Source organism: Lissotriton vulgaris, chromosome 12 (genome assembly GCF_964263255.1).
Source record: "Lissotriton vulgaris chromosome 12, aLisVul1.2, whole genome shotgun sequence".
In the NCBI taxonomy this organism is placed as follows: Eukaryota; Metazoa; Chordata; class Amphibia; order Caudata; family Salamandridae; genus Lissotriton; species Lissotriton vulgaris.
In genome coordinates this window covers 549,634,790-549,652,162 of record NC_141700.1, presented here as the reverse complement: position 1 = coordinate 549,652,162, position 17,373 = coordinate 549,634,790, and the positions used below count along the sequence as shown (strand labels likewise).

The following is a 17,373-nucleotide window of genomic DNA, read 5'->3' as shown; positions in this document are numbered from 1 at the left end:
AGGTATTATGTCTCTTTAAAAAATGTGATTCTTTGAAATAGGAAAATAAGAACACTTCAATTCTTGTATTCATGTTTGTCAGTGATGGCTCTTATTGGAATTTTAAAGTTCAGTAGGTGATACTACTAGGACTCTTTTAATTTAGTTTTCTAAGTTTTTTTTATCAAATGATGTTTAAATTCACTTATAGTTCAACTTGAGATTGTCTGGAGGGCAATATAATAAGGTATTAGAATATGGGTGTGGTTGACTGAATGAAGAACTGCAGATAAAGTGCCTTGTATGAAATTGTGAGCTAATATACGGAACACAGTGTCCTGGAACTATAGGATGGTGATTAAATATCCTAAATTTGTTGGGACTATCACAAATCTAGCTTATCTGTCCCCGGATTCCTACCCTTTTTCCTCAAATAACATATATGTCCCAGTTTTGAGAAAGAGGCTTTTAGGATACCATGGTCATTGACGATTAAAATGTTGCTCATGCTCACACGTCCATCATACACCTTCCTTTGATATTGTTCATTAGCATGGTGGTAAGGCAAGCATTGTCTGTCGTTTAAAGTTAAGGGGCAACAAGCGAGTTTGACATGTGTCTTGGGGTCACAGTGAAAACTTTCATGTGCCATTTTAAGTAGCCATTGCAAAAATATTTTTTGTCTTGTTCCATGCAAACCAGATGTAACATTGGTGGAAATTTCACACTTCGCAAAATAACAATCCTATCTATCTTTAATCAGCCAGCTGATGTCAAGCTGAAATATGATAATATAAAAATGGATCACAGCAATTTCATTACATTTCCCTAGCTGAGGGATACTCAAGAATAATTTTCTGATCTGTTACCTGTAAAGAGGACATTTGTTAGGTGTATATAAAAAGTGTCTCAGGAGATTTGTTATTATAGTCCTAGGTGACTTGGTGGTGGTATTGTAGTCTTTTTCTCAGAGTTGAAAATTAGAACTGGTCACCCAAAGCTTGCCTTTATAAACGAGTTAATTACATTCTCTCACTTCAAGCTACTAACCTTAACATGCTCTGATTGTATTTACAATGATAAAGATGACTGTTTAAACGGATATAAAACTTAGAACTAATCACAGTTTTATTGCTATAGCACTAGGGGATTTAAAATTAGGATAGTTTACACTCGTCTTTTAATAAAGTATACTACTTTTTCACAGTGCCATAGAACTTTATGCGGTGGTCGGAAAGGTTGTAAGCCTATGCTGACAAATCTGACTTGACAAATGTAGGACGCTGGCTCTTTATGTGATATACCAATAAGTGATGATATTGTAAAACGAGTACAGAGATTCCCCCAGAAGTGTACAGGGCTCAATGGAAACCCAAAAGTTGTGGTAGTATGGTCGAGCAGCCTTAGGCCTAAAACAGAGGAGTGTAAGACATTTGTTATATACACAGTGACCAGTAAATGAGACACAAATCGAAAAGGAGATCCACACCTTTTTTGAAAAATATGCTTCTTTCTAGATTAATTTTAGGACCAAGATGTAGGTTCAATAAAAATACTTTCCACTTTAAAAAGTAGACACTGTTACAATTTTTCAGTTCAGCAATGTTAATCAATGGGAGGAAAATAAGAAATAATGTTTCAGGTAAGTACACAACTTACAAATCCAGTCTTCGGGGTCTATGGTCAACACTTAGGCAAGGTTCAAGTTAGTACCAAAACTGCATCACCAGAGGCATAGGGGCGGCCAGATGCAGAGATCAATTCTGGAGTCGGGTGCCCATTGTTAACCAATGGCCGATGGGGGTGATAGGAGATGCGCTGCTAACAAGTTAGTAAAGCGGTGTCAGTGTAGATCTCTGGGTTAAGGTAAGCAAGGGAGCCCACAAGGCAGCACCAAACGTACACCCTCAGCAGCACAGGAGCGGCCGGGTGAAGAGTGCCAGCACAGCGTCGGACACCCAATGCAAATCAATGGGGCAGATCATTTTTAAAAGAGGCTGCAGGCGCTGGCCAGGAGGATGAACAAAGAAAACCCACAGCTGCCCAGGTAAGTTCTGATGCTAGGGGACATAGAGGCACCATTTGTCAAGCTCCCTAAGGCCCAGTGGCTTCTGGTGCAGGGATGTCCTTTTGCATTGGAAACCGCTTACTGGGCAGGTCGTGGTTGTGGCCGTTTGTTGCTTAGAGGCTGCAGGTGTCATCATAAAGTCTGGCAGGGGTCTACCCGCTTGGAATCGCTGGGGAACATTCACAGGACCGATGAGCCACTTGAACTCGAGCCTAGAGAGTCGGTGCAGAGGTGATTCTGGTAGGTGGTTTGGCTGTTCCTCAGGGCAGAGTTCTTGTTCTTTAAAGTCGGTTTCTTCTGGACAGGACAGCTATTCACGGGAGATCGTGATCTTTATTGAAGGCAGGCAGTAACCAGGACTTTAGAGATCTCTGGCCCTGCAAGACAAGTCAGCTTGTGTAGCAAGGGCAAAAGGCAGCAGATAGACTGGCAGGGCTGGCACCTGCGTCAGTCACTGGTCCTTCTTCTTTCTTGCTGTTGTGCCTCTTTGGTGTCCGGGCTTCCTAGGCCATAAGGAATCTGACTTCAAGACATTGGGATACCACCTAAATACTCGATATAGGGACATTACAGGGGAATGACAGATGGGGACCAATGGGTTCCTTACCTTGAGAGTCTACACCCTCTAATCTGCTACCCTCTTGTGGGAGGGGGGCATAGTCCTAGCCCTGATTGGATAAGTCCCACCATATTCAAGATGGTGGGCACTGAAAGATGTGCTTCACTTCACCTCCAGCACCTGAGGGGTTGAGTTGGCGAAGAGGGGCACACCTCCTGTTCTTACTTAGTTTTCCTGCTGGTTCTCCCACCAAACGTTGGGGTTTGAACGGGGGGCTGCCATGTGCTCCTAGCAGCAGAGGCTGGGTATGCTTCACTTAAATGTAAATTGTTTTGCTTACCTTGTTTTCGGCTGCCATATTTCTCCCCACAGTCCTGGATTTTCTCCTCATGCTACTGAGTTTCTCTTTCTCTTTCCAATTCGAGTCACTGTAAATATTAGAACACAGACTGCAGCAACCAGCTTTTTTAAACTTATTTTTTTCTCTTATAACCAATCTCTCATTCTGTTTTTTTTTTTTTTTTTAATTATATGAACTTTTGGGATTTTTATTCTAGCATGTTAAGGATTAGATGAGGGTTTAGTGCATACATTTTTGAGAAAAAAATCGCTACTTGGAGAATGGCCAAACTGAAAGAAAAATGATCAAAAGCCAAAAACCTAGCAATTGTTTTTCCTCAAAAATGTATGCATGTAACCTGCATCTAATCCTTAACATGCTGTATAAAAATCCCAAAAGTTCATTTGATTTCTAAATTGAGACTGTGATCCTCTTCTTTGTTAACTTCCTGGGCTAATATGATGCATTTGTAAGGTACAATTCAACAAAAAGAGAGGTAGGGATAACGTCAATACACTCTTAGTCCCCAATTTATACTAATTCAAACAAAATAAGAGTGTAGAAATCAAATATTTTGTCACAACAAGAGCAAGAGAAGAAGGGAAGTAATACAAAACCCTATTATGGTTTGTATAGAAGGCTCTCCCTCACCAACCTGGTTGGTGACATGCTTCATCATCGGGCCCCACTGGGAGAGGCCGAATGCCTCCCCAGTGTGCTTCAATGCCTGATTTTCTGCGGAGTGGGATTTTTATGAATTGGTGAGTGGTAAGTGCTAGTAGTGGTGGTGAGATTTAAAAATGTCTAAATTGCATCAAAAATATTTACTGTTTGATCAATAGGACATGTTAAAAACGATGTGTAGGAAAATAGGCCAATTAGATTGTTTAGCTATTTCCGATAATTTATAAGTGGGTCGGTCAACATGTTTCTGCCATTAGAAGGTGTGAATTTACCAGGCATTCGTCAGGCATTCGTCTGGACCTATGAGTGGACTAAACCCAGGCGGTATGGGCACACTAGGGCCCACCCTAACCTGGGGGCGTGAAAGTGAAAATTATGTAAAAAAATGCATTGGAAGGAAAAATTCCCTCATTGGTCGTCGAGGACGGTGTGTCGATTTCGCCACCACCCTCCTCCCGAGATCCATGATGTGAATTCTTCTCACCACTCAAGTGCATTACACAAATTTTTAGGTCTCTCAAATCGAGAGCTCCAATGAGGGAATTTTTCCTTCCAATGCATTTTTTTTACACCCACTTATAAATTATCGGAAATAGCGAAACAATCTATTTGGCCTATTTTCCTACACATCGTTTTTAACATGTCCTATTGATCAAACAATAAATATTTTTGGTACAATTTAGACATTTTTAAATCTCACCACCACTACTATCACTTACCACTCACCAATTCACAAAAAACCCACTCCGCAGTAAATCTGGTGTTGAAGCACACTGGGGAGGCATTCAGCCTCTCCCAGTGAGGCCCGATGATGAAGCATGTCACCAACCAGGTTGGTGAGTGAGGGCCTTCTATACAAACCATAATAGGGTTTTGTATTACTTCCCTTCTTCTCTTGCTCTTGTTGTGACAAAGCATTTGTAAGGTAGGCATAAGAACAGAAGCATTGGTTTCTTTACATTCATTTTATTATTGAAGTTATTTACACTAATTTTACACTAATTTTGCAAAGTATTTAACACACCAAGTGCTGCATTGCCTAAACTCTGCTGCCTCACCAAACACAGATGGCTAAGTCTCTTGTGGCCTAACTTTAAATTGTCCTGGGAAAGGCACTATATATAACTTTTTGATAAGTGCAGTGTACTCCGTAGAAGCAGACTAAATTACATTTCCAAGACTGGCAGAAGATTATCGAGTATTGTTGCTGCCGGCAGCATCTTTCAGAGCCCAGGCTTGGGAGACTGGTTGTTGTGGCACCACAAGGACGCCCTGTGTCCAGTCAACACCAGATATTATCCACTGTAACTGAGTAGACCTGCCATCTGCCCTTAATTACACTGACTAATCTTGTCTGCCTCTGCTGTGAAACTCCAAGATATATCAGTGGAATTAATGCATTTGAAGAAAGATGCAGGATTGACAGCATGTCTGGGCCTAGCTGCAGTACCTCTTGGGATGAATGGGACAGTTTTGTGTAGAGAAAAGCTCTCTTAAGAAGTACATTGCCACGTAGGCAAAGACCACGAAATGACCAAAGCTGTGGTCATTAGGAAGTCTCAAAGTTACATGTGAGTTTATAATGCTTCTTAACTTTTGCAGACAATACTGACTCTGACAAATGTTTTTTTCTCCCATCTCACTTTACCCATGCAGGTAAAGGCAAAAGGAGAAGATCTGGGGAGGAGGATCCAAACGAGCCCAAGGCGAAGCAGCAGAAGATGAATACAGATTCCTCTGAGGTTGGTAGTTATCAACCCTGTCATATGTGTGTATTTCAGAGCTCTTTAAAGATTCCTACTTGCTCGTAGAGATGTTCTGAAGATCTGTTTCTAGGAATGATTCTTGTTTACTGTTGCAGGTATGCCGTTAAGGACCTAATATATGTATGAGATAATACAGGCTTTGTGTGAGGCCTAAAATCCAGGACATTCAGGATTCCAGTTTTCAAAATCGATTTTGATAATCCTCATTCCTACATGGCGGAATTTCCTTCCGTTTCTGCATCTTGTGTCTGTTCCTTTGTAAACAAATGTTAACACAATTTCCAAAAATCTATTTATTTAGGCAGTGGTGTTCACTTCAGGGGGCACAGTCATCAGGTATTAGGAAATCAGTAATGACAGCCACAAATTGGGCTGATGTTTGGTTACAGGCTGTGTATGAGGGGATATCCAAAGCTGTAAAGTTACAGAAGTAGGCTGGAGCTAAGGCAGAAACATTCTTCAGTATCCACTGACGGAGAAATTACACTGTGAAAAGTAGTGTTTTGAAGTATAATGAGTTAAAAACAAATCTATAAGCAAAGCGGGGAAATGCTGGTGGATTTCACATATGAATGAATTCCTCATCCTTAAAGTGTTGCAGGAGAAATTCTGGCATCTGTTTGTTTACTTTCTGCACTTCCTGTATCTCAAAAATGCAATGCTGCTGATGTACATGTAGTGAAGCCTGGGGACATCCTAACTATGGTCACCAGGTACCGGTTGCTGCCAGTTACTCTGTGGATGTTAAACATCAGGAAAGATCAAATTGAGATGTATGAACACAAAGCCATTATTCGTACTGGAGAAACAAAATGAAATGTAGCAAAACGTGTCATTGAAAAGAAGTAAACTGTGTCACGGGTACAATTAGAAATACAGCAAGTAGTTTAGAAATTACTAAAAGGAATTTTGTCTAAAAGAATTGTTACAGAGAGAATGTTTGTGAAAAATTCCTTTTTTTTAAAAAATATTTTTATTTTATTTTCACCTGGTACGAGACAACAATACATTCAAAATTATTTCAGATCATACTGTGATTCGATTTGGATGAACTTAATTTTTACAAAAAGTTTGATTAAATACTGAAGAGAAAGGTAAAGTAAAAAAATGCTATTAATAAGGTCAAATATATCACATACATACACAGGAATCTATAAATCAAATATCATATCATAATAGAGAGGCTAAGATATACCAGCAGAATCCACTTGTCAGTCAAAGTTAGTCTTTAAGTCATTCAGTTCAATCTAAGTCCCCCCAAATTTTCTCAAATTTCTTTAGCGACCGAATGCCTCTTAATTCTGCTAGAGTACACTCCATTGTTTTGATTTCAATGACTAAATACCACCATTCCATGGCGTTAGGTATATTAAGGCTAATCCAGGCCCTTGCTAGGATTAATTTAGCACATGAAATTAGTATTGATGCCAATGCAGGGCGTGGTTGATTAGTCAGATGTAGGCCAAATAATGCCATAGGCGCCGTTATAGAGGAGCTAAGAATGTTTTTAGCAACCAAAATTTTTCCCACTTCTTCCCAATATTTCCCGAGCATTGGACAGGAAAACAGCATGTGCACCAAATCCGCCGCATATTCAGCGCATTTCGGGCATTTGGTTTTATCTCCCAAGGCATTGCTTGTGGGCCATTTCGAAAATTTTTCTGGCGTATAGTAAAGCATGCAGGTGGTTCTGTATTGTTGGAGTCTTAAACTAGATGACCGTACAGAGTTATGAATATTAGTATAAGATTGAATAATATGTTTTCCTGTAAAATTTGTTCCAAGTTTGGAGTTCCATTTTTTAGCAAGTATATCACTGTCGTCAGGTCTGAGGCCTATGAGAAATTTGTAAGTCGAGCTGATGATTGATTTCTCTTTCCTAGAATTTAAGCAATCCCAGATACCACCGCTCGACACGCTATTGATTTTATTTTTGCGCACTAAAAAATCATAGATTTGTAAATATTTAAACCTATGTATTTCAGACAGACCATATAGGTGTTTTAGAGTGGGAAAGTCTAGCATGCCTTGAGAGTTGTACAAATCACCCAAAACTGTTACGCCTTTCAGCTGCCATCTACGGGATTCTCCATCGCTGAATATGCTCGGTAGGCCAGGATTGTTCCATAGAATCAGCTGAGAGTGATATATAGTGGTTTTGCAGTAATCGAGAATATCCTTCCATACTCTTATTATGTCGTGTGCGGTCTTGAACTTGACCCGTTTGTAGTAATTTGGGTCTGTTATGTGAAGTAATAATTGGTTAGAGTCGTCTTTTAGCAATAAATGGTGGTAAAATGACATATCCTCAATATTTAATAATGACCGTATGCGTCTTACAAATGATGCCCAAAAGTATAATTTCAAATCAGGAAAATGAAGGCCGCCAGACCCGATCTGATTTTTCAATACCTTTAATGATCTCCTAGCCTTCTTGTACCCCCAGATGAAGTTACCAAAAATCCCATCTCATTGTTTGAAAAAAAGCCTATTCAGTATCAAAGGGATTGATCTAAACAAATATAAATATTTGGGTATGATTTTCATTTTGATCAAATTTATTCTACCAATTAGACTTAGTGGAAGTCGATGCCATTTTTTCAGAGTCGAGATGGTAGTTTTCGTTAGATCGTTATAGTTAATAGCGTTAAGTTCTTTAATGTTTGAGGTGATTTTAACTCCAAGATAGGTTGCAACCTTACAGATTTCTGGTACTGGTGTCGGGGGGCAAAATTAGCTATTATTAGAGTTTTATGTGTATTCAGTTTATAACCTGAAACTGTGCCGAATTTAAGTGCTTCGAGATTAATAGCTCTTAGGGACTCGATTACTTCAGATGAATAAATAGCAATGTCGTCTGCATATGCAGTAATTTTTAGGCTATGCGTGCCAGTCTTGAATGGTGTTATTCCAGGTTGAGTATCCAAGGCCTTTAAGAACGGTTCAAGTGAGAGGGCAAATAATAAAGGTGACAAAGGGCACCCTTGACGAGTGCCCCTCAAGATTGAAAAACACAGCGAAGTAAGCCCTCCATAACTAATGTGTGCCGTTGGTTTGTCGTAAAGTGCACGGATCCCATTTAAGAATTCCCCTTCAAAGCCCAAAGATCCCAGTGCCCCTTAAATAGTCCCATCCCACCCGGTCAAATGCCTTTTCGGCATCAAGCATTATCATAGCAAGAGGGGTGGCCTCTACCTCTGCTATGTCAAATGCTGTTATTGCTGTGTTGACATGGGCTGATGTGTCCCTCCCTGCTATAAACCCGTGCTGTTGTATATTTACAATTCTGGGCATTAGTGGTGCAAGTCTTTTGGCCAAACATTTTGCGAAAATATTTGCGTCTGTGTTAATCAGGGATATGGGTCTATATGAACCCATCTCCTCTTTAGGTTTGCCCTTTTTGTGGAAAAATATTATTTTAGCTTTATTCCAGGAGCTGGGGGCCAGTCCTGTCCTGCCAATATGTAATATCACTTCTAAAAGAAAAGGTATTAGTTCATCTAAGCATAGTTTATAGATTTCCAATGGAATGGTGTCTTCACCTGTGGCTTTCCCTATAGACAGTGATAGTATAGCCTCCTTTAGTTCTTTTCACGTTATGCCTATGGCCAGAGCGTCTACTTCAGTCGCCGTTAGCTGGTTCGTTAGATTTTCTCTTAAGTAATCCTCAATTACAGAACCGTTAGGCGTACATTCCGGGGTGTACAAAGCTTCGTAATATTTAGCAAACTGTTGGGTGATATCATTTGGTTGACTATATTTCTTGTTGTCAAGTCCTGTTATTTGAGTAATCGTGGAATCCACTCTATCTTCTGCCACTTTAAAGGCTAAAATTTTGCCTATTTTGTCTCCACCCTCATAATTAGAAAATGTATATTTATGTATCTGAGCACTATTTTTTTTTTAGAAGTTTTTCTTTGGTCTTACATTTTAGCTGGCTAAGATTTGCACAGATTTCCAGAGTAGGTAAGTTATCTCTTAAGGCTAGTGCTAACCGAATCTCTCCAGCAGCAATATCAGATGTCAAGGTTGCATCGTTCTTACGTCTTTCAGAGTTCTGTTTCAGGACATAAGATTGCGTGAACCCTTGGATGCTAGCCTTACAAGAGTCCCATACTATTAAACATGAAGCAGTGTTTCTGTTGATGTCTAAAAATTCTATTATATGATGTTTTAACTGCAAAATATAAGACGTATCTGATATTAAATTCCTAGGGAACGTAAAAGGTCTGGGAGGTTTGCGATTCGAAGAAATAGAAAATTCCACCATGATGGGATTATGGTCGGATGAAATGCGGGGGTAGATTACTATTGATGCAGAGTTCATCAAGAAATCTGAAACAAAGGCCATGTCTAGTCGGAAGCATAACTTATGAGGTGCTGAATAATATGTGTAGCCAGGAGAATTTGGGTGTAAGTATCTCCATACATCTTTGACATTGTGCATCTTGCATAGATCTAGAATAGAAGCTCTAGTTTTGGACATTCGTTTGTGATTACCCGGCCGAGTAGTGTCTATTTGGCAATTCAAGATACAATTGAAATCTCCCATAACTATTAATTCTCCCTCCCAGTCTAGTAATGCTATATTTAGCTGATCAAATATTCTGGGTTCATCTTTGTTAGGACCATATACAACACAGGCTACAAACTTCGCATTGTTGATGCAGAGTTGAGTGATCGCCCGCTTCCCCTTTTGTCGTGTATTGATTTAATTATTTCTGCTTTAAATCTTTTATCTTTCAAGATTGCTACCCCCCTTGTTGAGGAAACCACAGCTGAGCTTATTACCAACTCCAATCCCAGTTGATTCAGCAGTTTCTTGTCTTTATCTGTGATATGTGTTTCCGACAAGAATACTAAGTGGGGGTTATAGAGTCTTAGCTCTTCTGCGACTAAACACCTTTTACGTTTGTTTTTCAGCCCTGAGACATTCCATGCCAAGCATTTAATATTATGCATCACTGATATAGAGCAAAATGGCAATAAACAGCATCCATTCCATCAGCTCTATTAAGCCATATAAATTATTCTTCATGTACTGTTCAGAGACAAAAAAGTTTTTTACAAAATCAAATCTCACGTTGTGTCCCTCTACCAGGTTGAAAATATTTTTCATTTTTCCCCCCGCCCTCCCCCCCCTACCCTCTCCTTCCACACCCTCCCCTGTCTGCGGAGACCCACCCCCCCCCTCACCATCTGCTGCTGTTGGTGAGGCAGTGCCTGCGGCAGAGAGTCCGAGTCTCCCTCCCCCCTCCCCCTGAAGTTGCAGCTATTAATAATGCAGCATCAAACCATGATGCCATGATGATATATTTAACAGAATAAATTGTAAGTTCACCACTATCTGGTAATACCTAGTGATACCTAGTGATTAACAGTTCGGTCCCCCCCCCTCAACCTTGAATTTCCCGTGTCCCTTCACATTCCCATTTCTATCTGTCTAACATACTTATATCATATGCGAAAAGTAGGGGTAAGCCCCCCCCCCCCCAAATTTTGTTCTTTTTTCTTTCAGTCCTTGCTCCTATTGATGCTAGACAAAAATGCCTGTGCCTCGGGTACGTCACTAAAGAAGTTTGTACGCCCATTCATAATCACTTTAAGTCTGGCGGGTTCCTGCAAGTATGCTTGACCTCCCAATTTATTGACTGGATCGATTAGTTTTCGCATTTCCCATCTTTTGTCCATCGTGGTTTTACTAAGATCTGAGCGGGTAAAGATGGAGAGATTGCCAATAGTTATTGGGGTGTTAGGTTTGGCTTTTTGCCAAACGGCTTGTCGGAGCAGGAAATTGCAAAAGTATATTAAAAACGGGCGTGGAAATTTATTGTTCTGCCGTTTTAAGCCGAGTGGAAGTCGGTGTGCTCTTTGTATTTGGGAGTCCCAATCCCAGTCAGAGTTCTGGAAAGGCTTGAGGTAACAGTTTCACCAGAAATGCCCTTGGGTCAGACCCCTCTAGGCCTTCCGGAATTCCATAAACTTTAAGGTTGGATCTCCTTTGCCGGTTTTCCAAGTCCTCCACTTTCCCCTGTAGTTGGGCTAGCTGGGCATCATGACGCTCCGCAGTGAAACCTATCCGTGATGTCTCCTCTTCTACCGCGACTGTGCGTTGCTGAAGCTCTATTATCTCCTGTGTGACGCCCCTTAAGCTGGAGGTTAGATCTGATATGGAAGTTTGCAGTCTTACGTTGTCACTTTTCAGTTGTTGATAATGCTCTTCCGATTCTCCCCTTTGGCTAATCAAAAGTTTTAATATGGTATCCAGCTGGGAGTGGCCGGTGTTCCCCGTCCCAGTCCCCTCTGTTGGGTTCAGTGTCTCATCAGATGATTTATTTGGGTTTGTAGTTATATTTACAAAAACCGGCTGATTAGAGCCTGCAGCTGATGACAAATGATCCTTCTCTCCTGTGGCTAACTCAGAGGGAGTGCTCCTGGGGGTTTGCGCACTGAGTGGCCCCAGTATGGAGACCTGTGACGTCTCATTATCTGTGGGGCAACCCCCTGAAAGCCTTAGCGCCATGTTCTTGACTAGCCCCTTGGCCTCAATCCATTTCCTTAGCGGACTCTTGTCAATAACCAGTTTTTTAGCAGCTAGGGGCACTACTCCTGCAGGACGCGTCAGGTTAGACAAAACTTTCCCCCTCTTCTTGTAGCTTGCCTTAGCTTTGCCTCTGCGTCTCCGTGAGGACAACCTGATCAAAGAGTTATCTGTAGACTTATCCAGCTCCTCCTCCGTCTCATCATCAAGGTCCTCAAAGGAGGGCTGCTCCTCAACCAATTCCAGAAAGGAATCGCCAGTTTGACGCACCCCAAGTCCAGTAACTTCTTCCATCGTGCCTGTGCCTATTGGGCCCCCCAACGCAGAAGCTGTGGCAGTAGCCGTAGAGATATCAAGCAGAGTCCCTCTAGAATTCCCGGAAGCGCCGGGCAACATTGTGGAAGTTTCTACTGAGGGTAGCCCCCCCCGCCGCAATAACTCCTTCTGTTACCTCAGGGTCCTCTAGGATCTCCTGGGTCCCTTGAGTCTAATTGCCCCTAGGAGAAGTGGTGAAGTCATCGCAGTTGACTTTATCCAATAATGGCACAGTTGGTGGGGACTGGCGCTGCTGGCCCTGTTTCTGTGGTGGGGCGGTTCCATCCTTAGACAACCCTGGTGGTGGATGTGATAGCGCCTGTGTTTCAGTTTCATCATTTATTGCTATGGGAGTGTCTTGTGTCCTGACACTAAGCGGGGGGGCTGACACCTTCCCAGAAGCCACCCCAGTCTTTGAGACATCACCAGTGTCAGCACAAACGCCCTTCTGAGCAAACACTTTTGGTATTGTGCCACAGTTTGTTAGTATAGGAGGGCGCAGAATCGTCTTACCTGTCGCCTTCCTGTCACTCCCCTTCAGAATCACAGAATCTTGGGATGCGTTGTGTGAAGATAGGGGCTGTAAGGAAGAAGCAGGATTCGCCATGAAATTCACCTGGGCCAGCACGGCTGCCGCCGCCACCGAGGTTGTTGTAGTAGGTGCTGCCATTGATACAGCTATCGCGGGGGCCGAGGTAGCCAAGGCAGTAGAGGCTACAGAAATAGAGAGGGCGGCCGCCGCCGCTGCTGCTGCAGTTGCGGAGTTTTTTGTATTCCGCGTAGTGCGCGATGGATGTTTGGGCGACATAGCCCTATGCAGACGTGCAAGCCCCGATGTAGCTACCTTCCGTGTCCCAGAGGTGGCAGACAGCCCAAGCAAATCGATCCTAGATCTGGCGAGCCAGTTTCCAAACGCTCGCCAAACAGCCGGAGGCAACCACTGCATCCGTTGCGTTGCCGCCGGGAGGCCGCCGGAGAGCCTGCTGAGGAGCCTGCAGGTAAGAGGGACGAGAGAGAGAGAAGCCGAGATGCCGGGTTCTTTTCGTTTTCTTTTCGAGCCAGTTTCCAAACGCTCGCCAAACAGCCGGAGGCAGCCACTACATCCGTTGCGTTGCCGCTGGGAGGCCGCCGGAGAGCCTGCTGAAGAGCCTGCAGGTAAGAGGAACGAGAGAGAGAGTGGCCGAGATGCCGGTTTCTTTTCGTTTTCTTTTCGTTCTCGCTATTGCTTTTGCTTTTTGCTTTTGAGAATTCGGTTGCGATGTCGGTTAAGCTGCTGCTGAGGTTATCCTAGCAGCCTGCTGTCTCCAGTGTGGAGGGGAGAGCTCTCGGACCGCCGCGTAGCAGAGTCCTCACTCCCCCATCTTAGGACCCGCCCCGTTTGTGAAAAATTCCAAGGCCTAAATGGCTGTCACCATTATAGTTTCTTAACAAATATGTCCATAATTTTATTCGAGTTTAAATTGTGGAAAATAGTAGCCGAAATAGCTTTCAAGGTGAAATCAGGCCAGCACTCTTCCGATCGGCAACACATAGAAGGTACTTTGAGAACTGAAGAGAAAGAAGCATAGTACACACTTAATTTAGGGATAATGTTTCTGAACCTTCTAGAACCTTACTTTAATGCTGTGTATCCTGTCTATAATCTGCCACTGAGTCCAATAAAAAGTGGGTTCTAAGACTATCTCGACCTTTTCCCCTGTTAACATTGAAAGTATGTGCAAACAACATTTGCCACCAAAGACAATTTGTCTTATTTTCATTTGTGACCAAAAGGTTTGATTAAAATTCTCAGGTGACGTTGTGGCCAGGGGTCAGCTATCCCATCCGGAGCACTTCAATTGTTCGAACTATTGTTCAAAATGTCCTCTAGCAATTTTTGTGATGGTCACCAGCGTCTCGCGGCTTTGTGCACATGTACCAGCTATAGATAAGAGCCCGCTGTGCAGACGGGCCGCGATCACCATTTATTAGGGGCGAATCTGCGTGACGGACAATGATCGTCTCAAGCACCCTTCTCAGAGTTGCTGAGTCTGAATTTCACCCCCTGCTCAAGCCCAGACAGATTTCCAGCGTGTTGGTCTGCCTTGCCTGACCTCCCACATGAGCAAAGGCAGAGAGTTGTGCAGGCAATGCTTGGGGAAGTATGAGTGCCCCCGGGGGAAGGCTGTGGTACCCGACAGGCGCGCAGAGGTGCAAAATATCTATATCTGCGTCCTGGCACGGGTACATCCTCAGACCGTTTGTAGCTGTTGATGGGTAGGTCTCCTCACCTCAGCGCCGTGGAGAAGGTCGCCCTAGAGTTTGCGCCCGCGTAAGGTCCCAAAATGGCCGCACTGGGCCTCACTTCGTGTCAGCAGGCCTTAATTCTGCTACTGGGTCGGCCAAGGGAGGAAGGAGGAGCACAACCCAGGGGAGCCCCTGACATGCGAGTTTGCCTCTTCGCTTCCCACGTACGCTCACGCAGCAGCAACCAGGGCCAACACCACCTCGCTCGTGCCAGGTCCCCAGGTCGGCGGTGTACCCCGCATGTCTCTCCGCAGCAGGGGTCTCGAGGATCAAACAATCAGAGTTGGAGCCCAGCAGCGCAGCCGCCTGACTTCCCGCGGCCCTCCGAGCCACCAGGTATGTGCTGTTTTCCTACAGGCGCCCTCTCCGTATGGACTTTGCTGGTCCACTCTCCGTGGGTTCTCTTGGAGGGGAAGTCGTTTCACCCTCCTGGCTGAGTTTCAGCTCGCAATCCAGGCCCAGATTTCACAGCCTGCCGCTGGGCATTCACGCCAGTCACCAGTTTCAGCACTTGAGAGCAGTGCAGCTCTTTGTGATCTTGGCACTCTCCGGTGTTGTTGCCGGCTTAATATTGAGCAATTAGTCTGCACATATGTCAGATAAGTAAAGGATAGCTAGATGGTATGGCGGAGCTCTCAATATATGCGCCCATCTTGGTCTCAGGCAAGCTCCACCCCCTTCCTGTGCCGTTGGTTGCTTGGACTTGGGTTGGGACTACTGGTAGGGCTAGGGCCTCTATTGGACGTAGAGATCAGGGTTTTTTAAACCGATTGGTTGCTTGGACTAAGGTTAAGATTAATTGTAAGGTCCTGGTCTCCTACTGATTCCAGATTTTAGGGGTAGTGTTGGGATTGGATAGTGTTAGGCCTAGGGTTCTCATTGGCTGGAGGGGTCACCTGATTACGAGGGCAATAAAAGGGCAGTGTTAGGGCGTCTCAGCCCGGGCGTCGAGGCTAAGGGCAGAGAGGACAAGGGCAGTTGCCTGTTCGAGCATGTTATGGGTAGAGATGACAAGAGCTGTTTCCTGTTCGAGCCTGTTATGGGCAGAGAGGACAAGGGCAGTTGCCTGTTTGAGCCTGCTCGAGACTGGTCGGGACCAGGGCCAGAAATGCTGACCATTTTCCCATTCAGTAATACCCACCCACAATTTATTTTCACTATAGATATGTAACTATCTTTGTCTATTGCTTTGTATAAACATGAAGAATAATTATGTTGTTAAAAAAAATCATCTTTGGTCTACATGTACTTGCTTCCATTGTGCATCTATGTACCTTCCATGTACTTGGATCTGTGTGTCTGTTACCTTTCTCCTGAAAAAGCATATCCAATGCACTACCTTATTTCTCATCCTGTACCTCTATCAATACCTTTAAGGTACACATACTTAACTCCTTCGGCCCTCCGAGCCACCAGGTACGTGCTGTTTTCCTACAGGCGCCCTCATCGCATGGACTTTGCTGGTCCACTCTCCGCGGGTTCTCTTGGAGGGGAAGTCGTTTCACCCTCCTGGCTGGGTTTCAGCTCGCGATCCAGGCTCAGACTTCACAGCCTGCCGCAGGGCGTTCACGCCAGTCGCCAGTTTCAGCACTTGTGGATGGTCCTGGCAAGAATAGTGCAGCTCTTTGTGATCTCGGCTGCTCTCGGGTGTTGTTGCCGGTTTATTATTGAGCAATTAGTCTGCACATATGTCGGATAAGTGAAGGATAGCTAGATGGCATGGCGGAGCTCTCAATATATGTGGCCATCTTGGTCTCAGGCAAGCTCCACCCCCTTCCTGTGCCATTGGTTACTTGGACATGGGTTGGGACTACTGGTATGGCTAGGGCCTCTATTGGACGTAGAGGTCAGGGTTTTTAAAACTGATTGGTTGCTTGGGCTAGGGTTCAGAGTGGCTGTGAGGTCCTGTTTGAGCCTGGTCGGGACCAGGGCCAGAAATGCGCCTATGTTCCCATTCAGTAATACCCACCCACAATTTATTTTCACTATAGATATGTACCTATCTTTGTGTATTGCTTTGTATAAACATGTAGAATAATTTGGTTGTTAAAAAAATCATCTTTGGTCTACATGTACGTGCTTCCATTGTGCATCTATGTACCTTCTATGTACTTGGATCTGTGTGTCTGTTACTTTTCTCCTGAAAAAGCATATCCTATGCACTACCTTATTTCTCATTCTGTACCTCTATCAATATCTTTAATGTACATATAGTTACCTGATTTATGCATCTATATACTTTCAATGTACTTATGGATCTGTATATTTATTGCTTTTTTCTTTTTAGCATTTCCAATGCACTACACTATTTCACAGGCTATACTTCTCTCAATATATCTGCTAGCCCAACTTTTTGACTCGTCTCAAACTTCTTTCTACTATTCTTTCCAATGCACTACCCTATCTCTCACCCTATGCATCTATCAATATATCCTCTACATCCACTCTCTCATTTATCCAAAACACCATACCACTACTATGACCCCCAAAATAACCCTTTCTAGACCCTCTCCTAGTCTACCCCTCCTTGCATTATCTAACACCTCTTTTACTATATTGATCCCCCTAAACAAACCTTTCTAAACTCTTCCCTCTGACTCTTCCCCTCCAAAAACCCATTTTACTCATCCAAAAGCCTCCTCCTACTGATATGACCTAAAAAAGAAAAGTCCTTCACTCTTCTATCCCTCCACTATCCTTTTCAATCAAAATAACAGACTAACATGTTCACTTCTCAAATTCCATATTCAACTATACTAATTCACCACTAATCCTTTGTGGGTTTCAGAGTAGCGTGGTACTCGCCAATAAAGCGTTTCAACACCCCATCAGGGT

At 43.4% G+C, this 17,373-nt stretch overlaps 1 protein-coding gene across 3 annotated transcripts in view; it reads left to right on the top strand.

Moving 5' to 3' along the window:
• The window catches only part of POLR3C (RNA polymerase III subunit C), a 192,042-nt gene that overhangs the window by 78,074 nt on the left and 96,595 nt on the right, over positions 1-17,373 (top strand). For all 3 annotated transcript variants that reach the window (XM_086945359.1, XM_086945360.1, XM_086945358.1), the window contains exon 5: positions 5,287-5,372. In XM_086945359.1, the coding sequence (XP_086801485.1) occupies positions 5,287-5,372 (86 nt within the window). The remainder of the gene's footprint in view (positions 1-5,286; positions 5,373-17,373) is intronic.